General features: G+C 39.8%; 1 protein-coding gene across 6 annotated transcripts in view; it reads left to right on the top strand.

The window, feature by feature from the left end:
- SDCCAG8 (SHH signaling and ciliogenesis regulator SDCCAG8) overlaps positions 1-27,203 on the top strand; it is a 265,165-nt gene that overhangs the window by 176,385 nt on the left and 61,577 nt on the right. For 5 of the 6 annotated variants that reach the window (XM_082615995.1, XM_082615996.1, XM_082615994.1 and 2 more), the window contains one exon: positions 956-1,087. In XM_082615995.1, the coding sequence (XP_082472121.1) occupies positions 956-1,087 (132 nt within the window). Of the gene's footprint in view, positions 1-955; positions 1,088-27,203 lie in introns of those variants that run through there. The other variant, XM_082615997.1, reaches the window with a different exon arrangement.

The raw sequence follows: 27,203 nt of genomic DNA, 5'->3' as shown, positions 1-27,203 counted from the left end.
GAGAAACAGAATGGCCACAGGGGAAAGAATTACGGATACTGATAATATTGGGAATCTCCCATCAGAAAAGATGGCTTGCCACTCAATCATTCTACACTAAAGCCCACTTGTTTAGGGAAAATAAATGTACACAAATGCTTGTGTAATCATATGATTAGACAACAAGGACCAATATTCATGTAGCTGTTATGACATAAAACGGATACTGATTTAACTACAAACTGAAATATTAATAATTACATTGACAAGCTGGAGGTGGAGTCAGGGGGCAGAGAACCACCTTTTTTTTTTTTTTTTTTTTTTTTTGCGGTACGCGGGCCTCTCACTGTTGTGGCCTCTCCCATTGCGGAGCACAGGCTCCGGACGTGCAGGCTCAGCGGCCATGGCTCACGGGCCCAGCTGCTCCGCGGCATGTGGGATCCTCCCGGACCGGGGCATGAACCCGCGTCCCCTGCATCGGCAGGCGGACTCTCAACCACTGCGCCACCAGGGAAGCCCCACCATTTTTTAAAACTATATGATTTTAATCATGTACCATTAAATTAGCTATGTTAATTAAAAGAAACAACTCTCTGTCAGAAATTAGGCCTGGGGTTGTTCCTGTAACAGCATGGTAGCTGGCCTGTAATAAATACTCACTAAACATTTGGTAAATTAATAGCTGTCTTTTTAAAAACGGGATTTGATTATTATCATTTTTGTCTTGTTCCTTGAAAAAACTCTCTCTGTTGAAGTTGTTATTCCTTTGTCTACCAGTTGAGTTCCTGCAGTGTGTATATCCTTCTACTAGACATTCTGTAATTTCTGAAATATTTTATTTTACATAAAATAATTTTTATTGACACTGTTATGTTTAAGTACAGAGTTCAAGAAAATGATAAGGTTATACAATACAAATATGCTCTGGTAATAAGAACCTTTAACATCTGTCACTTCTCTGTTTACACCTCTCTAGATCTGAAATAGCTCAGCTCAGTCAAGAAAAAAGGTATACATATGACAAACTGGAAAAGTTACAGAGAAGAAATGATGAATTGGAGGAACAGTGTGTCCAGCATGGGAGACTACATGAGATAATGAAGCAAAGGTAATAAAGACTTAATAATCAACTGATGTGCCACATATTGGATGTGTTTGGTTCAAAAACAGAATGGGAATTGCTGTGGAATAAATAGAATTCATGGTTACTATGGTACTCAAGGAACATGCTTAAAATCTAATATTTCTATATATTTATGCTTTCTCAATTTAGGTTGTTCTTATAATACACAGAGAGGAGAACACATTCCCTCTTTACTATTCTCTAAAGACACAGAAGTATTGAGTATTGAGTATTTCTTTTCTTACATCTGTATATTGTTTTAGAGTTCACAAAATTCACCTCACTCATGTTTCCTTACCTTTGTAGGAAAACCATCTACCTTTAACGTGCAAGCTGGTAATGTAATATGCAGGAATTTCAAAACTTCTCTTCTAGAAATTAGGTTTTGTATGTATTTTTGTAAGATAAAACATGTAAGGCCTAAGAAGGTTAAATATATTGCTAGAGTCAGAATTTGACTCCAGACCCTTTGGTTCTTCCTAGTGGTGTACTTTGAGCAAGTTACTTAACCTCTCTGAGCATCAGTTTCTTCATCTATATATTGGAGCTAACAATAGCCACTTTGCAGTTTGATATAAAGATCAAATATAATATATGTAAAGCACCTGGCTCATAATAGCTACCTACTAAATGGAATCAATATTTACTCTCTTTTTCTAGATGGAGAAGCTCAAGCTGAGAGATACTAATGTATTTGCTCAAAGTGCCATATTGAGTAAGTTGGTAGGGTTCAAACTTGAATCATGATCTTTTGATTCCAAATTCCTTTCCTTTTTTGTGCAGTATTTTTTTGTGTGTGAAAAACACAGTCCCTTATTGTTTACTATAAATGTGTCATTCCTAATTTCTATACAGTGTTGAATTACTCAGGAAAAAAAAAATCTCAGCAATCACATACATAACAGCAGTTAACCTTCCAGTGGAGACAGTTTTCTTGGCATACATCTCCCCATTTCTATCCCATCCCCAGACACCCCAGGCCTACCCTGTTTCAAAATCAATTGTTCATATAACTGAGGGGAAAAGAAAATATTTAGATACTCCTTTTATCATTATTTTTAATTTAAAGTAAACATAGAGTCCCTCGGCAGGGGGAGGAGGAATGTTTATAAATTTAATCACTTTCTCTATTGAAGAGAAGAAAGGTAGTCAGAAAATGACACCAAAATATTAAAATATGAGTATATTTATAAAGTATTAATCATTCATTTATTTTCTAAGCCAGAGATCAGCAAACTATTTCTGTAAAGGGCCAGAGAGTAAAATATTTTAGGCTTCCTGGGCCATGAGTAGTCTCTGTCACGTAGTCTTTGTTTTGTTTTTGCTTTTTTTGACAACCCTTTAAAAAGACAAAAACCATTCTTAGCTAGAAGGCCAACAAAATGAGTGAAAAGATTTGGACCTTGGGCTATAATTTGTTCCTGTACTATGCAACCAACTCATCTTTCTAATATTTCTTTTCTTACATCTGTATATTGTTTTAGAGTTCACAAAATTCACCTCACTCATGTTTTCTTACCTGAAACAAACCTGGGAAATAGTTGTTATCATCTTCCTTTCCAGGTGGAGAACTAAGGCTCAGAAAGATAAAGTTGCCAACTGAAGGTCAGATAATAAATTAATTGTTCATTCATTCAACAAATATTTATGGATTGCTACCATGTGTCATGTTTTCCACCACATGCTGGGAATAAAATAGCAAAGTAAATATAATTCCTAGTCTAATGGAGTTTACAGCCTAATAGGGAAGATGGATACTGACAAGAGAATTTCACAAATATCTAATTAATTGCAGTAATGATTAGTTATATGAAAGCGAAATATACTTTGTGGTATAAGCACATTTAATAAGGTGACTTACCCTGATCAGAAAAAGTTTCAATGAAAAAAATGGCACTTGAAATGAATCTGTGAGTGGCAATATAGGGATTATTAGTCCTAGGGCAGGAGCTAGCAAATTAAACCCCAGCCCAAGCCCCTTTTGTATGGCTCAGGAACATATTCATGCTCATTTTTTTACATGTTATCTGTGGCTCCTTTCACCCTACAATGTCAGAATTGAGCAGGTGAGTCAGAGACTGACCTATTGGCTCATAAAGCCTAAAATATTTACTATCTCGCCCTCTCCTAAAAAAGTTTGCCAGCTCCTCTTCTAGAGAAAAGAAAACTCTTTTCTTTTTCAAAACTCTTTGAAGGTCCTGAGGTAGGACTTTTAAAGAAGGAAAGAAACTGTGTTTAACATAAAGAATAATGGAAAAAATAGCATGTGATGAGGTTGGAGAGGCAGGTGAGGGCTGGATAAAGACAAGGCCTTTAAGTTTCTATTGTAGACCTTTCATTTTATCCTTTTACTAAAAGGAAGATATTAAAAGATTTTTTTAAATACAAAGGAGAATTATGTGATCAAATTTGCATTTTAAAAAGAGCATTCCAGCTCCAGAGTAGATAATGGATTGGAGCAGAGCCATGGTGTTTACACAAGACCAGTTAGGGAGCTACTAGAGCAGTTAGTCAAGTGGTGATGATGGCTTAGGTTGAACTGATAATAATGATGCTAGAAATAAACAGATTGGTGAAGTATATAGGAGGTGAAATCAACAGGACTTAATGACTGATTGGCTATGTTGGGTAGAGAAGAGTGCATATCCATATTTCTGACATGAGCAATACATACATAGTGGTAGTACTTAGTGAGAATAGAAAATACACAAAATAAGCAGGTTTGTGGTCGAGATGGCCTGGGTTTGGGATAAGACCAAGTGTTAGGTTTTGACCCTGTTGAATTTAATGTTCAAGAGCATTGTACAAATGGGTATCTTGAATAAGCATGGGGACACAAGGGGCTAAGCTCAGGAGTGAGGACTGGGCTGGAGATAGAAATCCCCACTGGCTTACAGAGGATATTAGAAACCTTGGGAGTAAATGTGGTCACCTAGATAAATAAAGTGAGAAGGAAGATGGGCTTACTGAATCCTAAAGAACATCCAAAGTTTTAAAGGTAAGGTAACCTGAGAAATAAATAGAAACTGAAAAGGCTTGTTATCATGCTTGCCGACAGATGGAAATACTTCAGGAAAGAGGAGGTGATCTACCAGATGCTGCTGAGTGATTAAATAAGATTGAAAACTATCCATTGGACTTAGTGATATGGACAGCACTGGTTATGTTAACAAAAATATTTGTACTGGAAGAGTGGGTACAGAAATCATATAATATGGATTGAAAACTTAGTGTGAGTTGAAAAATTTAAATAGCAAATTTAAACCACTTTTTCATAAGATTTGGGTGCACAGAAAAGAGGGAAGCAAGAGAAAGCAAGAGACAGACCAACCAACTGGTGGTGGGTAGATGTATTGGGAGGGGCATTTTGGAAAAGAGAATTTTTTGAGTTGCAGTAGATGTGAATTTATTAAATTCTGATTGTCAAGATTATTAAAGTTATAAAGTCAGGAAAGTTACATTTTCCAGCTGGTAGTTTGGAACCCCTGGTGTCCACAAAGGCAGACCAGGGAATTCAGGCTAAAGATAGCAATGGTATTTCTTTCTAGTTATATTTTAAAATAAGTATTGATTCATATATTTCTCCCTAGAAAGTAGAACCACGTGAGAACTCCACAGTGTATACAGAGGGAGCAAGCCCTAGAGCTAGTGGAAATGGGCTGAACGCACTCACGTGTTCTCATGTGATTTAGTATTATGTCACCAACCCCCAGAAATCCTGGTTGTTTCTTTGGTTATACACTTTCACATTTTAAAAAATTTATTATGATAGTGTATTGTTTAAATTATATACGTAAAAACCATTGAATGGGGACTTCCCTGGTGGCACAGTGGTTAAGAATCCTCCTGTCAATGCAGGAGACACGGGTTCGATCCCTGGTCCAGGAAGATCCCACATGCTGTGGAGCAACTAAGCCCGTGCGCCACAACTACTGAGCCTGCACTCTAGAGCTCATGAGCACTGAGCCCGTGTACCACAACTACTGAAGCCCGTGTGCCTAGAGCCCGTGCTCAATGACAAGAGAAGCCCATGCACCACAATGAAGAGTAGCCCCGGCTCGCTGCAACTAGAGGAAAGCCCACGAACAACAACGAAGACCCAACACAGCCAAAAGAAAAAAAAAAAAAAAAGATAATAATAATAAATAAATAATTAAAAAAAACATTGAATGAAGCTGCTGATTGAAATGTAACAAACTAATTATTAGTTTAGAATTGGTAATTCTTTTATAAATTACCTCACAATGATCTTTACCAAATCTGTAAGCTGTATTTTTCTAATAGAAATTTTATTCCTTGAAAACTAGGGTTAAAAATAAGAAGTAAAGTATTGATTTTTATCTAATTCAACATTAAATTTTGGAGGACTGTTCATTATTTTCCGAGAGGTGCTTGAAAAAATGTAATATTGGCAAATAGAATCCAACAGCATTTAAAAAGAATTACACACCACAGTCAAGTAGGATTTATTCTAAGTATGCAAGGCTGGTTCATTATTTGAAAATTAAATGTAATCTATCACATCAATAAGCTAAAAAAGAAAAATCACATGATCACATTAATAGATGCAGAAAAAGCTTTTGACAAAATCCAAACACATTCATGATTTTAAAAAACTCTCAGTAAACTAGAAATAGAGGGAAACTTTCTCAACTCGATAAAGAATATCTTTAAAAAAATCTACAGCTAACATTATACTTAATGGTGAGAAACTCAAAGCTTTCCCCATTGATCAGGTATAAGTCAAGGTTATTCCCTTTTACCTATCCTTTTCAACATCATACTGGAAGTAATGCAATAAGACAAGAAAAGGAAATAAAAGGTATAAAGACTGGGAGGGAAGAGAAAAAAAAAACTTGATTGCAAGATGACATGATCATCTATGTAGAAAATCTGAAAGAATTGATGAAAAATTCTTGGAACTAAAAAGCAATTATGGCAAGGTTGCAAGGTACAAGGTTAATATCTGAAAGTTATTTGCTTTCCTATATAACAGCAATGAACAAGTGGAATTGAAATTAAAAACAAAATACCACTTACATTAGCCCCCCTAAAATGAAAAATTTTGGTATAAATCTAACAAATATGTACAAGATATAGATGAGGAAAACTATAAAACTCTGATGAATGAAATTAAAGAAGAACTAATAAATAGATATTCAGGTTAATGGATAAGAAGACTCAGTGTCAAAGGAGGTCAAGATGGTGGAGGAGTAGGAGGATGTGGAGTTCATCTCTCCCCACATATGCATCAAGAATACATCTACAGGGCTTCCCTGGTGGCACAGTGGTTGAGAGTCCGCCTGCTGATGCAGGGGACACGGGTTCATGACCCGGTCTGGGAAGATCCCACATGCCATGGAGCAGCTGGGCCCGTGAGCCATGGCCGCTGAGCCTGTGCGTCAGGAGCCTGTGCTCCGCAATGGGAGAGGCCACAGCAGTGAGAGGCCTGCGTACCGCAAAAAAAAAAAAAAGAGAGAAAAGAATACATCTACAAATGGAACAAGTCTCACAGAGCACTGGCTGAACACTGGCAGAGGACTTTGGACACCAAAAAGGACAAGAAAGATCCACCATAACCAGGTAGGATGAAAGAAAGAAGGGGGAAAGAAGAGGAGAGGAAGCAGGACGTGAACGGCAGCCCTGGGGTGGAGCTTGAGGAGAGAAGAGGTTCCTGCATCTGGAGAAGCCCCCTCACTGGTGGGGAGATCAGTTGGGACAGAAGGGGAGCTTCGGGGCTATCGGAAGAGAGTGCAGCAACTGTTCTGTGGCAGGCAAGACAGAGTGAGACCTACACAGATGGTTCGTGCCACAGCCCTGTGTGCCCCAGCCCTAGATGTTTCCCTGGTGAGGATGGGGGCTGCATGCTGGAATGTGGGGTTTGGAGAGCAAACCTGGGTAGAGGACTGCTGTTGGCTATAAGGAGACAGCCTGAGGGGACGGGAACGAGGACATTGCAACAAGGAATGCCTGTGGAGGAAACCCAGACAGCCATAGAAGCAAAGCACCATTGTTAAGTGATGTGTAAGGGACAGAGCTGCCATTGCAGGCTCTCTCCCCATGTGCCACCCCTGCCTCCCTGGGCACTAGGATGGGTCCCTGCTGGGGCTAGCCCTCTTGAGCCAGCAACCGGGTGCAAGGAGGGGCCCCTGCCAGGGCTAGCCTCTTGTGCAGGGGGCCGGGCACTAGGAGGGGCCCCCACCAGGGCCCATTCTATCATGCTGGCAGCCAGGCACTAGGGGGACCTCTCTGGGGCCTGCTCTCTCCTGCCTGTGGCTGGGTGCTAGGAGGCCCCCCTCCCTCCAAGGGCCAGCTCTCTTGTGCCTGCGATGGCTGGCTCCCTCACATGCCTTGTCACCACCGGGGCCAGCTTCCCCACATGCCTCATCAACACTAGGGCTGGCTTGCCCACACCTGTGGCTGGGTATTAGGAAGAGCCCCCACTGGGGCCGACTCTCTTGTGCCTGCAGCCGCCAGCTCCCCCTCATGCCTGTTGCTGCCAGGGCTCCTGTGACCCCAGCCACCATGCTGCTGCCACAACCCCTTCTTGCCAGGGTGGACTCCTGTGCTCCAGGGCAGCCTTGACAGCAGACCCCTATGGGTGGCCCACAAGCAGAGGTGGGGCTGAAACCACAACTGAGCCCTAGGGGCCATGCGACTAAGAAAGAAAAGCTGAAACCTCTCCACACAGCTGTGCAAACCATGAATTGACAATGCTGTGACTGGCTTTGTAAACTCAGTGCCTACAGAACATCTGAAAGAACAGCCAGTGCTTCTGCAACCAAGATGGGCCTAGCTTTAGCAGCTGTAGATTTTGTCGGCACATACACATGGGGGTTGGGCCAGACTAGAGTCAGAGCTGCCACCATAGCACCCATAGTGGGTCCAATCCATGATTACTACAATCCTGGGACCTGACTTAAGTGATCTATGCTGGTGGCCTGGTGAAAACAACGTCTGAGAGACACCAGGGCCAACTGCTGGCATACCCACAGTTAAGGTGGGGCCTAGAGCAGTGCCAACAACAGTGTAAGAGAGCTCGCACAACAGGTGAAAAGTGACATAACAGAGCACAGCCACAGGTGAACAGGTCCAGAGGAGGAATACTCAGAGGCTTCCCTCCCAGTGGGAGTACTCCAATCCTGCCTACCTCACACTGCAGATCAGAAACACAGCTAATAAACAGACCTGAGGGCCTCTACTCCAACAACTAGGGAGCAGACCCCATGTCTGACAGGGCAGTGACAACCACAGAGCAAAGGGGAGGCCCTGCTCAATATCCAGTGCTGGCTCTCTTCACCACAACATCAGTCACACCTCCTGTAAAGGGGATAATGGCCAGCATACACTGAGGAAGAGGTGGCAAACATCTATACTAAAAACAACCCTCTCACCAAAAAATATTAAACCCATGCAGGCTACATAGGGACATTCCCACATAAAATAGCCCTCCAAGACAGTCTGAGGGTCTGGAATTGGGTAAAAGAACCCCCAGACCATTTAGCCATGAAGGCCAGCAGGGCTTGAGTGCAGGAACTCCATAGGGCTGGGAGAAACAGAGACTAAACCCTTGGATGGCACACACAAGGTCTCACATGCACTGGGACCCGGCACAAAGCAGTACCTCAATAGCAACCTGGGCTACACCTACCTAGGGGTCTTAGAGGGTGTCCTGGGGAGGTGAAGGTCGACTATCGCTCACCATGAGGGCAAGAACACTGGTAGCAGAAGCCCCAGGGAATATTGATTGGAGTGAGATCTTCCGGAGGTCCATATTTTGGCACCAAGACCCAGCCCCACCCAACAACCTGTGGCTCCAAAGCTGGAAAACCTCAGGCCAAACAACCACTAAGATAGGAATACAGCCTCACCCATCAGAAGACAGGCTGCCTAAAGTCGTACTGAGCCCACATCCACCTCAAAACACACCCCTTGACGTGGCCCTGCCCATCAGAGGGACAAGACCCAGCTGCACCCAGGAGAGGGCAGGCACCAGTCCCTTCCACCAGGAAGGCTGCACAAGCCCCTGGACCAAACTCACCCACCAGGGAGCAGACACCAGAAGCAAGAGAACTACAATCCTGCAGCCTGTGGAAAGGACACCACAAACACAGAAAGTTAGACAAAATGAGATGACAGAGAAATATGTTACAAAAGAAGGAACAAGATAACAACCCACAAGAACAACTAAATGAAGAGGAGATAGGCAATCTACCTGAAAAAGAATTCAGAGTAATGATAGTAAAGATGATCCAAAATCTTGGAAAAAGAGTGGAGGGATAGATCAAGAAGATACAAGAAATGTTTAACAAGGAGCCTAGAAGATTTAAAGTACAAACAAACAGATGAACAATACAATAACAAATGAAAAATGCAATAGAAGGAATCAATAGCAGAATAACTGAGGCAGAAGAATGAATAAGTGAGGTGGAAGACATAGTGGTGGAAATGACTGCCACAGAACAGAATAAAGAAAAAGGAATGAAAAGAAATGAGGACAGTCTCAGAGATCTCCGGGATAATAATAAGCACACCAACATTCTCATTATAGGGGTACCAGAAGGAGAAGAGAAAGAGAAAGAACCTGAGAAAATAATTGAAGATATTTTAGCCAGAAACTTGCCTAACATGAGAAAGGAAACACTCACTAAGTCCAGGAAGCACAGAGAATCCCACACTGGATGAACCCAAGGAGGAACATGCCAAGACACATATTAATCAAACTGGCAAAAATTAAAGACAAAGAAAAACTGTTAAAAGCAGCAAGGGAAAAGCAACAAATAACATATGATGGAAACCTGATTATTATTATCAGCTGATTTTTCAGCAGAAACTCTGCAGGCCAGAAAGAGAGTGGCATGATATATTTCAAGTGATGAAAGGGAAAAACCTACAACCAAGAATACTCTACCCAGCAAGGCTCTCATTCAGATTCGACAGAGAAAACCAAAGCTTTACAGACAAGCAAAAGCTAAGAGAATTCAGCACCATGAAATCAGCTTTACAACAAATGCTAAAGGAACTTTCGTAGGCGGGAAAGAGACTAGCAAATTAAAACAACCTTGTACATATATAGACTGCTAAATTAAAACCTCATGGGAATAGCAAACCCAAAAACTACAATAGATACACAAACAAGAAAGAAAAAGCAACCCAAACACAACACTAAGGATGAGCATCAAACCACAAGAGAAGGCAACAAAAGAGTAAGGGAAGAAAAAATAAAACCCAAAACAGTTAAGAAAATGGCAGTAGGAATATACATATTGATAATTACCTTAAATGCAAATGGATTAAATGCTCCATCCAAAAGACATAGACCGGCTGAATGGATATGCTGTCTACAGAGACCGACTTCAGACCTAGGGACACATACAGACTGAAAGTGAGGGGATGGAAAAAGATATTCCATGCAAGTGGAAATCAAAAGAAAGCTGAAGTAGCAATACTCATATCAGACAAAATAGACTTTAAAATAAAGACTGTTGTAAGAGATAAGGAAGGACACTACATAATGTTCAAGGGATCAATCCAAGAAGGTATAAAAATTGTAAATTATATGCACCAAACGTAGGAGCACCTCAATTTATAAACCAAATGCTAACATCCATCAAAGGGGAAATTGACAATAACACAATAATAGTGGGGGATTTTAACACCCCACTTACACCAATGGACAGATCATCCAGACAGAAAATTAATAAGGAAACTTAAGCCTTAAATGGCACATTAGACCAGATAGACTTAACTGATATCTATAGGACATTCCATCCAAAAGCAGCAGAATACACTTTCTTCTCAAGTACACATGGAACATTCTCTAGGATAGATCACATCTTGGGCCCAAAATCAAGCCTCTGTAAATTTAAGAAAATTGAAATCATATCAAGCATCTTTTCAAACTACAGACTATGAGATTAGAAATCAATTACAGGAAAAAAACTGTAAAAAACACAAACACATGGAGACTAAACAATGTTACTAAATAACCAAAGGATCACTGAAGGAATCAAAGAGGAAATCAAAAAAATACCTAGAGACAAATGACAATAAAAACACCACAATCCAAAACCTATGGGATGCAGCAAAAGCAGTTCTAAGAGGGAAGTTTACAGCAATACAATCTTACCTCAGGAAACAAGAAAAATCTCAAGTAAATAACCTAACCTTACACCTAAAGCAACTAGAGATAGAAAAGCAAACAAAACCTAAAGTTAGTAGAAGGAAAGAAATCATAAAGATCACAGCAGAAATAAATGAAATAGAGGTGAAGAAAACAATAGCAAAGATGGATGAAATTAAAAGTTGGTTCTTTGAGAAGATAAACAAAATTGATAAAGCTTTAGCCAGACTAATAAAGAAGAAAAGGGAGAGGACTCAAATCAATAAAATTAGAAATGAAAAAGGATCAGTTACAATGGACACAACAGAAATACAAAGGATCATAAGAGACTACTATAAGCAACTATATGCCAATAAAATGGACAACCAAGAAGAAATGGACAAATTCCTAGAAAGGTATAACCTTCCAAGACTGAACAAGGAAGAAATAGAAAATACAAACAGAACAATCACATGTACTGAAATTGAAACTGATTAAAAATCTTCCAACAAACAAAAGTCCAGATGGCTTCACAGGTGAATTCTGTCAAACATTTAGAGAAGAGTTAACACCTATCCTTCTCAAACTCTTCCCAAAAATTGCAGAGGGAGGAACACTCCCAAGCTCATTCTACAAGGCCACCATAACCATGATACCAAAACCAGACAAAGATATCACAAAAAAAGAAAATTACAGGCCAATATCATTGATAAATATAGATATAAAAATCCTCAACATAATACTAGCAAACCGAATCCAACAACACATTAAAAGGATCATACACCATGATCAAGTGAAGTTTATCCCAGGGATGCAAGGATTTTTCAATATCTGCAAATCAATCAATGTGATACACCACATTAACAAACTGAGGAATAAAAACCATATGATCATCTCAATAGATGCAGAAAAAGCTTGTGACAAAATTCAACACCCATTTGTGATAAAAACTCTCCAGAAGTTTTTATCATAGGGCATAGAGGGAACCTACTTCAACATAATAAAGGCCATATACAACAAACCCACAGCAAACATCATTCTCGATGGTGAAAAATTGAAAGCATTCCTCTAAGATCAGGAAGAAGACAAGGATGTCCACTCTAGCCATTTTCATTCAACATAGTTTTGGAAGCCCTAGCCATGGCAATCAGAGAAGAAAAAGAGATAAAAGGAATTCAAATTGGAAAAGAAGTAAAACTGTCACTGTTTGCAGATGACATGATACATAGAAAATCCTAAATATGCTACTAGAAAACTATTAGAGCCCATCAGTGAATTTGGTAAATTTGCAGGATACAAAATAAATACACAAATCTCTTGCATTCGTATACACTAACAATGAAAGATAAGAAAGAGGAATTAAGGAAACACTCCCATTTACCATCACATCAAGAAGAATAAAATACCTAAGAATAAACCTACCTAAGAAGGCAAAAGACCTGTACTCAGAAAACTATAAGATACTGATGAAAGAAATCAAAGATGACACAAACAGATGGAGAGCCATACCTTGTTCTTGGATTGGAAGAATCAATATTGTCAAAATGACTATACTACCCAAAATAATCTACAGATTCAATGCAATCCCTATCAAATTACCAATAGCATTTTTCACAATCAGAACAGAAAATTTTACAATTTGTATGGAAACACAAAAGACCCCGTATAGCCAAGGCAATCTTGAGAAAGAAAAACAGAGCTGGAGAAATCAGACTCCCTGACTTCAGACTATACTACAAAGTTACAGTAATCAAAACAGTATTGTACTGGCACAAAAAAACAGAAATATAGATCAGTGGAAAAGGATAGAAAGTCTAGAGATAAACCCACATGCCTATGGTCACCTAATCTATGACAAAGGAGGTGAGAATATACAATGGAGAAAAAACAGTCTCTTCAATATGTGGTGCTGGGAAAATTGGACAGCTACCTGTAAAGAATGAAATTAAAATGCTACCTAACACCGTACACAAAAAAAAAAACCTCAAAATGGATTAAAGATCTAAATGTAGGACCGGATACTATAAAACTCTTAGAGGAAAGCATAAGCAGAACACTCTCTGACATAAATCACAGCAAGAACTTTTTTGATCCACCTCCTAGAGTAATGGAAATAAAAACAAAAATAAACAAATGGGACCTAATTAAACTTAAAAGCTTTTGCACAGCAAAATAAACCATAAACAAAACAAAAAGACAACCCACAGAATGGGAGAAAATATTTGCAAATGAAGCAACCGACAAGGGATTAATCTACAAAATATACAAACAGCTTCTGCAGCTCTATATGAAAAAAACAAACAACCCAACCCCCAAAATAGGGAGAAGATATAAATAGACATTTCTCCAAAGAAGACATACAGATGGCCAAGAGGCACATGAAAAGATGCTCAGCATCACTAATTATTAGAGAAATGCAAATCAAAACTACACTGAGGTATCAGCTCGCACCAGTTAGAAAGACCATCATCAAAAAATCTACAAATAATAAATGCTGGAGAGGGTGTGGAGAAAAGGGAACCTTCCTATACTCTTGGTGGGAATGTAAATTGATACAGCCACTATGGAGAAAAGTATGGAGATTCATTAAAAAACTAAAAATAGAGCTACCATATGATGCACCAATCCCGCTCCTGGGCATATATCCAGTGAAAACCATAATTAAAAAGGATACATGCACCCTAATGTTCATTGCAGCACTATTTACAACAGCCAGGATATGGAAGCAGGCTAAATGTCCATTGATGGAGGAATGGATAAAGAATATGTTGTACATATATACAATGGAATATTACTCAGCCATAAAAAATGAAATAATGCCATTTGCAGTGACATGGATGGACCTAGAACTTGTCATACTGAGTGAAGTAAGTCAGACAGAGAAAGACAGATATCATATGATATCACTTATATGTGGAATCTAAAGAAATGGTACAGATGAACTTATCTACAAAACAGAAATAAAGTCACAGATATAGGAAACAAACTCGTGGTTACCACAGGAGAAAGCGGAGAGAGGGATAAATTGGGAGATTGGGATTGACATGTACACACTACTATATATAAAATAGGTAACTAATAAGAACCTACTGAATAGCACAGGGAACTCTCTTCAATACTCTGTAATGACCTGTGTGGGAATAGGATCTAAAAAAGAGTGGAGGAAAAAGAAAAAGAAAAAAAAAGAAGACTCAATACCATCAAGATATCAGTTCTTCCCAACCTGATCTGTATATTAATACAAGTGCAGTCAAAATCCCAGCAAGGTATTTTGTGGATGGGGACAAACTGCTTCTAAAGTTTCTGTATGGGGGGGGGGCAAAAGACCCAAAATAGCCAAAACAATTTTAATATATTGAAGAACAACGTTGGAGGACTGGATATTACCTGACTTCCAACTTACTATAAACCTACAGCAATTAAGACAGTGTAGTATTTAAGAAAGAACAAACAAATATATCTATGAAACAGAATAGAGAACCCAGAAATAGACCCACATAAACATAGTCAACCAACCTTTGACAAAGTGGCAAAGGCAGTACAGTGGAGCAAAGACAGTCCTTTCAAAATATAATGCTGGAACAACTGGACATCCACATAGAGAAAAAGGAATGTAGACACAGATCTTACACCTTACATGAGATTAACTCAATATGGATCACAGACCTAAATATAAAACGCAAAATTGTAAAACTCCTAGAAGATAACCTTGATGAACTTGGGAATGGTGATGACCTTTTAGATATATCAAAAGCATGATGCATGAAAGAAATAATTGGTAAGATGGACTTCATTAAAATTCACAACTTCTGCTTTGAGAAAGACAATGTCAAGAGAATTAGAAGACAAGCCACATACTAAGAGAAGATATTTGCAAAAGACATATCTGATAAAGGACTGTTACCCAAAATATACAAAGAACACTTAAAGTTCAAGAACAAGAAAACAAACAACCCAATTAAAAAATGGACCAAAGACCTTGACAGATACCAAAGAAGAGATACAGATGGCAAATAAGCATATGAAAAATCCTCCATGTCATATGTCATCAGGGAAATGCAAGTTAAAATGGCAATGAGATACCACTACCCACCTATTTGAATGGCAAAAATCTGTAACACTGACACCACCAAATGCTGATAAGTCTTTGTAGCAAAAGGAACTTGAATTCATTGCTGGTAGGAATGCAAAATGGTACAGTCACTTTGGAAGACAGTTTGTCAGTTTCTTGTAAAACCAAACATACAATCCAGCAGTGGTGCTCCTTGGTATTTACCGAAGGGAGTTTAAAAGTTATGTCCACCACAAAACCTGCACATGGATGTCTACAGCAACTTTATTCATAATTGCCAAGACTTGGAAGAAACCAAGATGCCCTTCAGTAGGTGAATGGATAAATAAAGTGTGGTACATCCAGACAATGGAATATTCTTCAGCACTAAAAGGAAATGAGCTATCAGGTCATGGAAAGACCTGGAGGAAACTCAAATGCATGTTACTAAGTGAAAGAAGCAAATCTGAAAAAAATATATACTGTATGATTTCCAACTATGTGATATTCTCAAAAAGGCAAAAATATGGATACAAGAAAAAGATCAGTGGTTGCCAGGGGTTAGGGGTTGGGTGAATAGGTGGAGCACAGAGGTTTTTTGTAGGGCAGTGAAACTTCTCTGTATGATACTATAAATGGATACGTGTCATTATGCATTTGTCCAAACCCATGGAATGTACAACACCAAGAGTGAACCCTAATGTAAACTGTGGACTTTGGATGATTATGATGTGCCAGTGTAGGTTCATCAGTTGTAACAAATGTACCACTCTAGTGGAGGATGTTGCTTAATGGGGGAGGCTATGAATGTGTGGGAAATGTGTATGAGAAGTGTCCGTATCATCCCCTCAGTTTCTCTCTGAATCTTTAGTTGCTCTAAAAAATAGTCAATAACAAAATGAGGAATCTATAAAAGTAACAGTGGAATTTTACATTAAAAAGTAAGAATTCAAAAAAATATCATGAAGCTCTTTTATATGTTTTTGTTCTATACATGGACTTAATTTCAAATATGCATTTTAGAACACATTTTTTAAAAATGTTATTGGCCAGTTTTGCCTTTTTTCTTACATAATTAATTCAGTAAGAATTTAATTTATGAAATGAATAGCTGTCTTTTGTTACATAGGAAAATTACATTTATTTAGTTTTTTATTTGGAAGTAATTTTAGACTTATAAAAAGATGCAAAAATAATTGAGAGTGCCTATCTACCCTTCATCCAGTTGCCAACAATGTCAGCCTCTTACAAAACCACAATACAGTTATCTGACCCAGAAAATTAGTATTGATGCAATACTAGAAACTAATCTCTAGACCCTATGGGGATTTCACCAGTTTTTCCCCTAATACTCTAATTCTGCTCTAAGATCCTATGCTGCATTTAGTTCTCATGTCTCTTTAGTGGTCTTTAGACCCTTAATAATTTCCCTTGAGTGGATAAACCTGATTTGTGACAGTTCCTCAGTATTTCTCCATTATCCACAAACTTGACACTTAAAAAAATTTTTTTTTCTATTTCTTTTTTTTTTTTGGCCACGCCATGCGTCTTGTGGGATCCTAGTTCCCTGATCAGGGATCGAACCGGGGCCCTTGGCAGTGAAAGCATGGAGTCCCAACCACTGGACCTCCAGGGAATTCCCAGAGTTGACAGTTTTGATGAGAACCGCTCGATTGTTTTACATAATGGTCCTCAGTGTGGGTTTGTCTGATGTTTCCTCATGATTAGATTGAGGCTGTATATTTGGGGCAGGAATCCCAAGTGTCCTTCTTGGTGCATTGTGTTGAGGGGTACATGCTGTCAATTTGTCCTGTCACTGGCGGTGTGTACTTGGACCACTAGGTCACGGTGGGATCTGCCAGGTCTCTCTGCTCAAGAGAAATTATTAAGTGTCTTATGGAGAGGTACTTAGAGACTTTGCAAATACTCATCATATTTTTAATAGACTTTGTTTTTTAGAGTAGTTTTAGGTTCAAGAACTTTTAAAATGAATTTTATATTATAATCCTTAAATATATACTTATTTCAAATAAAATGTTTTTACTTAAAATTCCCCTCTTAATCATATTATGTAAAATAATGAAATAATTTAATAAATTTCTAAGGGGTTTTGTAAAACTGTGTATTTCTGTGAAGGGGATTTTTAGAATCAAAATAAATCTGGAGAAGCTGAGGTAGACACAGAGGCAATGTTATGTGTCCTGAGAGTAGAAGAGGGTTGGGACACCAAGCATTGAGCAGGAATTAATCTTGGACTGGAAAGAGTTACTTCATACATTGCTACAGCTGTGGTTGAAAAGAGCATATGAGCTGATGAATGCAGGTTTGCAGATATGGTGCTGGTAAAGTAAGCTGAGGCCTCAATTTGTTTGTTCTATATTTATTAGGCGACTATTTTGTACCAGTCGCTGTACTCGGCCAGGGGATACAAAAATAAGAAGTGTCTTCACCTCTGCCTCATTCCCATGGTTGCAAGCTCCCTCTCTATTTGGGCTGGTCAGGGCACTTTGAGCCCAGCGTCCAGAGCAGCTGTGACACCACCTGCCATCTCGGGGGAGGTGCCTTCTGGCTGCTCTGTGCATCCTGAAACCCCAGAGGCAAAAAGGAAGGATGTCCTGGGGGACCAGCCACCCTTGGCAGCCTGGGTAGGAGTTGGTTGCCTGGAGGATTTTTTGTTGTTGTTGTTGTTTTATCTCCTATTCTCTCTGTTTTGCACAAACCAAAAGTCTGTTGATAAACTTTCCCTATTCCTGAGGAAATTTCTTGAGTTGATCATTCCTCATTAAGAAGGGTAATCAAAATATAGACCAAAGCTCCCTGGGTACTGATGGCCAAAAAACTGACCCAAAATTATAGGTCATTTCTGCAGTTCTTATGGGCAGTTTTTAAATCTATTACGTGAATGTTGTAAAAGCACTGAAATTTGGGTTTTATAAGCCAAAACAACTTACTGAGAATGCCAGTGCAGTATTTCACTGGCCTCCACACCTTGCAGAACTCCTGTGATATTGCACAAGCGCCAGTAGTTTAACTTCTGATGATTTGGGGGAAGGACATTTAGTTCATATTGCATTATTAGTGTTGCACTGAGGTCATCTTGGTCTTCAAATGCTGATATTATTAGTTTTAACTATAAAATGCTCTCACTTTAGCTTCACGGTAATTAATTTCATTTGTTGTGAGTTGTTTTGCTGACCTCCTATAGTGCAATACCACATATTTACATCAGCAGTGTGTTATTTTCTCAATAACTATGTTTCAAGTCCTGTATGAATTGTAATTCAGAAGTGAATCATCCAGCATCTCTTTTGCTAAAGCAAATATATGTATAATCCTCACCTCCTATCTGTCCATCACCACCACCAGTTTTCTTTAGAGAGGTACTCCTTTGATGATGAGCTGCTTGGGAACCTGTGTTTCGAAATAACTGACAACATACTCTTAAAAGTTAATTAGTGGGCTTCCCTGGTGGCGCAGTGGTTGAGAGTCTGCCTGCCGATGCAGGGGACACGGGGTCGTGCCCCGGTCCGGGAAGATCCCACATGCCACGGAGCGGCTAGGCCCATGAGCCATGGCCGCTGAGCCTGTGCGTCCGGAGCCTGTGCTCCGCAACGGGAGAGGCCACAACAGTGAGAGACCTGCGTACCGCAAAAAAAAAAAAAAAAAAAAAAAAAGTAAATAGCATAATTGCTGTGTTATTTTAGATTTATATGCCATTATTTTCTAATATCAAATTGTAGGAACTGGTATATAATCCATATATACTAGGAAAGAAGCTCATTTCCACTCTATTTTGAAATGTTTCTTGGTTATCACTAGCTTTCATTTTGCTGGACCCATGGATTAGGTAGGCTGCCTCCCCTAAGGGGTCTAAAGACAAACAATCTGAGAGTACTGTGTAGAGGAAAAGAGGAAGCTACAAAAAACAGAAACAGCTTAGAAAACTTGACCCTTTCCCCCAAAATTGTACCAAATATATAAGTCAGTTGGAGTCAGTAAGCAATTTTTTTAAAAATCCAATTATTCTACGTATTATTGGCAAATCCCTAAGAGGACTGGAAGGCATTTTCAATTACATTTTATTGGGAAGACCTGAAATCAGATGGCTTTCCCCCCTCCCAGTAACAGAGGAAGTTCTAGCTTTAGGAGTTAGATTTTGATCTGAGAGTGAATAAGTTATGTAGCTGGAACAAGGCAGACAGTATCATAACTGATAACCTGGGAGAAAATTAAATGGGAAATATACCCAACAAAAGAGAATGAGGAAAATGTCAGACATTTTAATATAATTCACACTTATTCCTAGAATAGGCCCAATACCCAGGAAAAGGAAAAAAGTCTCCCTTTTCACTTCTTCATCAGATATTTATTGAGTGCTTATTACATATAGCACTGATGTGCTTGGGTAAATCACTGGACAAACAGACAGCCCTGCCCTTATGGAGCTTACATTCTTTAAACAGCCTTCAGGTTCTGGTTCTATGCTTTTAAGACCTAAAACTGAAAGTAGAGAGACAGTATTGTTGACCTAAAGCAATAAAACAGCCAGTTATTTTACCAGCAAAATAGGTTAATTCGGGAACAGAAAAGAATTGCAATTCAGGACATCTAATCTGTGGCGATCCACAGGCAAGTCCAAATGACAAAGGAGAGGAATGTGCTTTTCTAGAGAAGGACCTGGGCAGGCCTGTTATTAAACAAAGAGTTCACTGGAGGCAACTGGGAATTCAAAGTAGTGGCTTTTCATTGGCTGAGTTGTGACAGCCTCTAATTGATTGGGCTGTTGCCTGGCAGCCTCTAATTGACTGGGCTGTTGCCTGGCAAGGAGGTTTTTTTTTTTTCCTTCCTCTTCCTGGGTAGTAAAGTAGTAACCTTCTACCTGTTGGAGATACAAAGTATGTCTTTTCTTCATGGGTCTGTGATTGACATGGAGTGGTAGGGCCTGAGAGTTCCTCTGCTGGCCTCCCAACTCCATTTTTTTTATAACATCTTTATTGGAGTATAATTGCTTTACAATATTGTGTTAGTTTCTGCTGTATAACAAAGTGAATCAACTATATGTATACATGTATCCACATATCCCCTCCCTCTTGCGTCTCCTTACCTCCTCTAGGTGGTCACAAAGCACCGAGCTGATCTCCCTGCGCTATGCAGCTGCCTCCCACTAGCCATCTATTTTACATTTGGTAGTATATATAAATCCATGCCACTCTCTCACGTCGTCCCAGATTACGCTTCCCCCCTCCCAGTGTCCTCAAGTCCATTCTCTACGTCCGCATCTTTATTCCTGTCCTGCCCCTAGGTTCATCAGAACCTTTTTTTTTTTTTTTTTTTTGGATTCCATATATATGTGTTAGTATACTGTATTTCTTTTTCTCTTTCTGACTTACTTCACTCTGTGTGACAGACTCTAGGTCCATCCACCTCATTACAAATAACTCAATTTCGTTTCCTTTTATGTCTAATATTCCATTGTATATATGTGCCACATTTTCTTTATCCATTCATCTGTCAGTGGACACTTAGGTTGCTTCCATGTCCTGGCTATTGTAAATAGTGTTGCAGTGAACATTGTGGTACATGTCTCTTTTTGAATTATGGTTTTCTCAGGATATATGCCCAGTGGTGAGATTGCTGGATCATATGGTAGTTCTGTATTTAGTTTTTTAAGGAACCTCCATACTGTTCTCCATAGTGGCTGTATCGATATACATTCCCACCAACAGTGCAAGAGGGTTCCCTTTTCTCCACACCCTCTCCAGCATTTATTGTTTGTAGATTTTTTAATGATGGCCATTCTGACCCGTGTGAGGTGATACCTCACTGTAGTTTTGATTTGCATTAGTCTAATGATTAGTGATGCTGAGCATCCTTTCATGTGTTCGTTGGCAATCTGTATATCTTCTTTGGAGAAATGTCTGTTTAAGTCTTCTGCCTATTTTTGGATTGGGTTGTTTGTTTTCAGCAGAAACTCTGCAAGCCAGAAGGGAGCGGCAGGGCATATTTAAAGTGTTCAAAGTGAAAAACCTACAACCAAGATTACTCTACACAGCAAGGATCTCATTCAGATTCGACGGAGAAATTAAAACCTTTACAGACAAGCAAAAGTTAAGAGAATTCAGCACCACCAAACCAGCTTTATGACAAATGCGAAAGGAACTTCTCTAGGCAGGAAACACAGAGAAGGAAAAGACCTGCAAAAACAAACCCAAAACAATTAAGAAAATGGTAATAGGAGCATACATATCTATAATTACCTTAAATGTAAATGGATTAAATTCTCCAACCAAAAGACATACACTGGCTGAATGGATACAAAAACAAGACCCCCTGGGCTTCCTGGTGGTGCAGTGGTTGAGAATCTGCCTGCTAATGCAGGGGACACGGGTTCGAGCCCTGGTCTGGGAAGATCCCACATGCCGTGGAGCAACTAGGCCCGTGAGCCACAACTACTGAGCCTGCGCGTCTGGAGCCTGTGCTCCGCAACAAGAGAGGCCGCGATAGTGAGAGGCCTGCACACCACAATGAAGAGTGGCCCCCACTTGCCACAACTAGAGAAAGCCCTCGCACAGGAACGAAGACCCAACACAGCAAAAAAAAAAAAAAAAACAAGACCTCTATATATGCTGTCTACAAGAGACCCACTTCAGACCTAGGGGCACATACAGACTGAAAGTGAGGGGATGGAAAAAGATACTCCATGCAAATGGAAATCAAAAGAAAGCTGGAGTAGCAATTCTCATATTAGACAAAATAGACTTTAAAATAAGACTCCTACAAGAGACAAAGAAGCATACCACATAATGATCAAGGGATCAATCCAAGAAGAAGATATTAACAATTGTAAATATTTATGCACCCAACGTAGGAGCACTTCAATACGTAAGGCAAATGCTAACAGCCATAAAATGGGAAATCGACAGTAACACAATAATAGTAGGGGACTTCAACACCCCACTTTCACCAATGGACAGATCATCCAAAATGAAATAAATAAGGAAACACACGCTTTAAATATCAAAAAACCAACACCATTTTATCTTTTTTTTTTTTTTTTTTTTTTTTTTTGCGGTACGCAGGCCTCTCACTGTTGTGGCCTCTCCTGTTGTGGAGCACAGGCTCCGGACGTGCAGGCTCAGCGGCCATGGCTCACGGGCCTAGCCGCTCCGTGGCATGTGGGATCTTCCCAGGCCGGGGCACGAACCCGTGTCCCCTGTATCGGCAGGCGGACTCTCAACAACTGTGCCACCAGGGAAGCCCCCCAACACCATTTTAAATGAGATTTCTTTTTACCAATTTTCACAGTATGTATAGTAGTTAAGAGCATGCACCCTAGAAGGAGGCTCTCTTCCTAGATGTCAGGTCAAGAGCAAACTTCCTAAATCATAAATTTAATCTTCCTTATTTCCTCAGTTTCTCACTTTCATTATCTGAAAAATGCTACCTTATAAGGTTGTGATAATGGCCTAAAATTACCCTTGAAAACTCTTTAGAACAGTGTCTGGTGCAGACTTAGTCTGCAACAAGTGTTTCACACTATTATTTATTCAGCATCCTTCATTCAACATACTTACCAACCCCTTAACGTATACTAGGTTCTGTTCTAGATTTTGGACATGCAACAGGAACTTGAGAGGCTAACATTCTAGAAGGTAGTTTATTTATATTTTGGGTTAAATAGGCTCTTGTGAACTAGTCTGTGAAACAAAATACCATGTTTACATAATGTTATTTCTAAGGGTAAATGCCTTCTGAGTTTTCAACAAGTGATTTATGGCACAACAGTTTGGACAATACTTGGGATATGCCTATGATATTCTAAGTGTTTGTGAGTATATGAATGTATGTGTGTGTGTGTTTGTATGTGTGACAGTAATATGAGCCCCAAATAAAATGTCAAGAGGGATACATTTACCTAGTTGTTTTAAAAATCATATTTTCAGCATAATTGGGAGTGAGGAGCACTCTTTTTAAATCCCCAATTTTACCTATTTTAGGTTCTGACTTTAGAAACAGAAAAAATAAAAAAGGCTATCAGATTTTAATTTCTATTCCTGGGAGGGAAAATTTTATAACATTTAAACATTAGAAAAGAAAAAACTCTATGAACATAAAGTACTAGGAAATAGCTAATGCCTTTTTGGAGACAAATATTCTATAAAACCATCTATAATGAGCCAGTTTTAATATTTTTATAATTTTATTATTTTTATTTTTCCTCAAGTCTGGATTTTTTAAAATATTCAATTAAAAATAGGTGCTAGACACATGTTAGAAATGTACGAAGAACCACAAGAGGTTATGAGCATTGAACATCACTCTTTGGACAGAGCTTTTGCTAAAAAGACAGAGCAGGTAAATTTCTGTTCTAATATTAGAGAAAAAAATGTATTTCCATGCTTAAGATCCCTAAACATTTCTTCCATACATCCAATGTAAGTCCAAAAAGTCATTATCTCTACCCTTAAGGAGCTCTCATTTCTGCTCAGGAGCACACAGTAATCACAAGGGTATAATCTGATATGATGAGAGTGAATCAGGATGCTCTGGGGCATACCAAACTGGCACCCGACCTGGGTTTAGAGACCCAGTGTACAATTCCTTAGAGAAATAATACCTGAGAAGTAGAAGTACCCTTAACAGAGAAAAAGGAATAGATGTTTGAAGGTCCTGGGAGTCAAGGAGGACATGGTCTCTTCAAGAACTTTACTGTGGCTTTAAAATATAAAGGGAGATTGACAGTAGATGAGGCAGAGGTAGTATGCAGGAGTTAGATCTTCCCATTCGCTTTGTTTCTCTCCTCCTTCTGGGATTCCAGTTATACATTAGTTAGATCATTTGATGTTGTCCCATAGCTCTTAGATGTACTGTTCTAGTCTCTTCTCTCCCCACACTACCCCCTGTGCCCCCCACCTTAACTCCTTTCTATCTTCTTTGTAGTTAGCTTGGATAATTTCTATTGGCCAATCTCAAATTTAATGATTTTCCCTCCCTGTGTTGAATTCAGTCTGTTGATAGGCCCGTCAAAGAAATTCTTTATTGTTGATGCTGGTTTTTTTTTTTTTAACGGTTGTTTTTTATTTCTGGCTTTTCCATTTGACTCTCCTTGTGGTTTATGATGGGCATGGGGTTGGGCATGGGGATGGGATTTCCTGCTGCCTCTTCAGGGTCAGATGCAGTTGCATGCTGGAGCTGATTATTAAATGTTTATAAATGTGTGAGTCATTTAACATCATCTTGATAGTTTTAAATTGGCCACAGTAGAAGTATTTACTTCACAGAAATGGGCAGACGCTACAATTCAGAACTTCCTTTTCCCCAGAGAGCTGGATTTCAAATGTCTACCATCACAGCAATGATGGATTTTGCTTTGAACTATTCCTCAGTGAAAGTTTACCTATTCCTAGGGCCGCGTGCAAGAGGGTTGCACCCCTCCCAGGGGAAGATAGCTTTTGCATCTAACGTTTCCCCAGAGGCACTGAACCTTTTCCTGGGAAGATTTCTTGCCCCTTCCCCAGAAGCTTGAGGCTTTTGCTTCATATGAAAAAATAGAGTCTACTCTGTGAGCAGGGTTTTTGCTTGTGCCCTTCCCGGTTGGGGTGCACGTCTCCTCTCCTGCTCCCAGTCTTTCTTGTGAGCATCCAGTGGAAGGAAACCAGTGGAAAAGTGCTTAAGAATGAGTGCAAACTCTTCTTGTCCTCTCATGTCTGGGGGTCCCAGGAATTCTAGACTATCGCACTAGCCTACACTCTAAGAACTGATCAGAATATTGCCTGCTTTCCTCTTCCCTCCTTTTTTTTTTTGCGGTACGCGGGCCTCTCACTGTTGTGGCCTCTCCCGTGGTGGAGCACAGGCTCCGGACGCGCAGGCCCAGTGGCCATGGCTAACGGGCCCAGCCGCTCCGCGGCATGTGGGATCTTCCCGGACCAGGGCATGGACCCGCATCCCCTGCATCGGCAGGCGGACTCCCAACCACTGCGCCACCAGGGAAGCCCTCTTCCCTCCTTTTATAGTGGCCATTTCTCTTTTCCATGCTCTGCTAAAGATAAAAGAATTCAAGTGTTTTTGCCTCTCCTCAGAGGGACACTCTGCCTTTTGGAATTTAGTTCACCTGGTTATCTTCCAACCTCAGCTCTCTGGCTCAAGAATAATTATGGCTTTGTTGATTATCTGACTCTTCTTCTCATTGTTAGGGTGGGAGTAATGTTTTTGTGGCTTCCTACATATTAAGAGGAGGTGGGACTCTCAGAAGTTAGATCTGGAAGAGTCTTTCTCTTGAATCATGTAAAAATGTTTGAAATTTATTCTTCACTGTGAGAAGGGAGTCTTTGAAGGATCTTAAGCGGATAGGGGAGTGGGGGGTGGCATTTCTGTGATGTTAGCCTTTTAAACATCATGATATTTATCTCCTACTTGGAGAGCCAGGGGGCCCCCTGATAGCTTTCTGCTTATTTCCCATCTGTAGTCTGTTTCTGATTTCTGAGTTTATTGACTTTTCACCAGTCATTTTGCTTACATTATCAGACTACTTACATTTCCATGACTAATTATGTCTTTTTATGTCTATTTTTAGATATATTAATTAACTGGGTAATTTCAATGATGACTTTGCCACTTCTGCTGTCCTAGAACTTGAACAAGGGTTACATGCTAATGTTTATTTTAGCTGCAACCCAGGGCAGTGAGAGTGAGGGAAAGGAAGGTGAGGCATAGAATAATGGAAAATAACGTAAGGCAATGTGTTACCATACTGGCAACTGCTTCATGATAAGCCACAGAGTCACAGCCACACAGGCTATTTCTGGACAGGCTGTACAGAGAAACTGCCTCCAGATAGCTCACTGGAGGGAGGAAGGGAGAGGGAATTTATCTGCCCCACTTCCATCTCATGTCTCCCATGGGTCCAAAATTTTCCTCATGGGAGATAATTCCCCTGCACTTCATATTACATTTACCAGTCCTTTTAGCAGTTGCTTCAGAAGCCAAATCCTAAATTCTAGAATTTGACATGTCATTGGACTCCAAGTGGCAGGAGGAACCCAAGACTTGAGTTGCATGCAGTGAGCCTCAGGTTGCAGAGCAAAGAGGGTTCCATGAAATCAGTGATCTCAATAGCAGTGGCAAGGGATTGAGGGCCCAGGAAAGGATGGCACCGAGAGAATCTGGTACACCTGTCATGGATACTAACATTAAATAATGTCAACCTCAAGGCCAACCCTTGAGAAAACTTTCATTATGTGCATCCCCTATCCTCTCTACTGCTTCGCTTCTCTTCCCTTCCAGAGCCATCAATTACCATTCACTGGTTACAAGCATTCCTGCAACGATGTCTTGGTTAAATATCTCTCATTTTCTTTTCTTCATTCTCCTCATGGAAACTCTACCTTGGCTTCTGCGCTCCAAGCAAGCCTGGGTGCTGCACTCTCATTGGATGCGTAAGAGGCCCCCTCAGTGCAAGCTGCCTGACATACAAACCAGAGGCAGCTACTCCATTCTCTCCAGGATCTTGGAGCAACTAGTATTTATTTCTACTTTTTCACGTTCTTTCACTTTCTCCATTTGTGTTGTAAGCTTATTGCATGCAGGCGTCATGTCTTCTGTGGAAACACAGCAAATTATAAGAATCCTGGATAAGGAGCAAAAGCTCAGAGTTTGTGGGCCAACCATGTCACCTGCCAACATATGATCTTGGCCAAGCCAAATAAGCTCAGGCTCATTCCTCATCCATAAAATAGGGATTGAATACTATGCAGATTAGTAATGAGTATCAAATCAGATCATAGGTGTGAAAATGTTTGAAAAGCATAAGCACTAAGTACAGTATTATAATCAACTGTCTTGTAGTCATAGTATTATGGAATCACAGTATTTGTTAGGTAGATGGGACTTCGTGATCTCTAACAAACACTGCAGTTTTGTGATTAAAGAATCTGCAGCAGAGAGGCATT

The sequence above is a fragment of the Mesoplodon mirus genome (assembly GCF_964341445.2).
Source record: "Mesoplodon mirus genome assembly, chromosome: 3".
Lineage (NCBI taxonomy): Eukaryota > Metazoa > Chordata > Mammalia > Artiodactyla > Ziphiidae > Mesoplodon > Mesoplodon mirus.
This window is presented reverse-complemented; position numbering and strand designations above follow the sequence as displayed.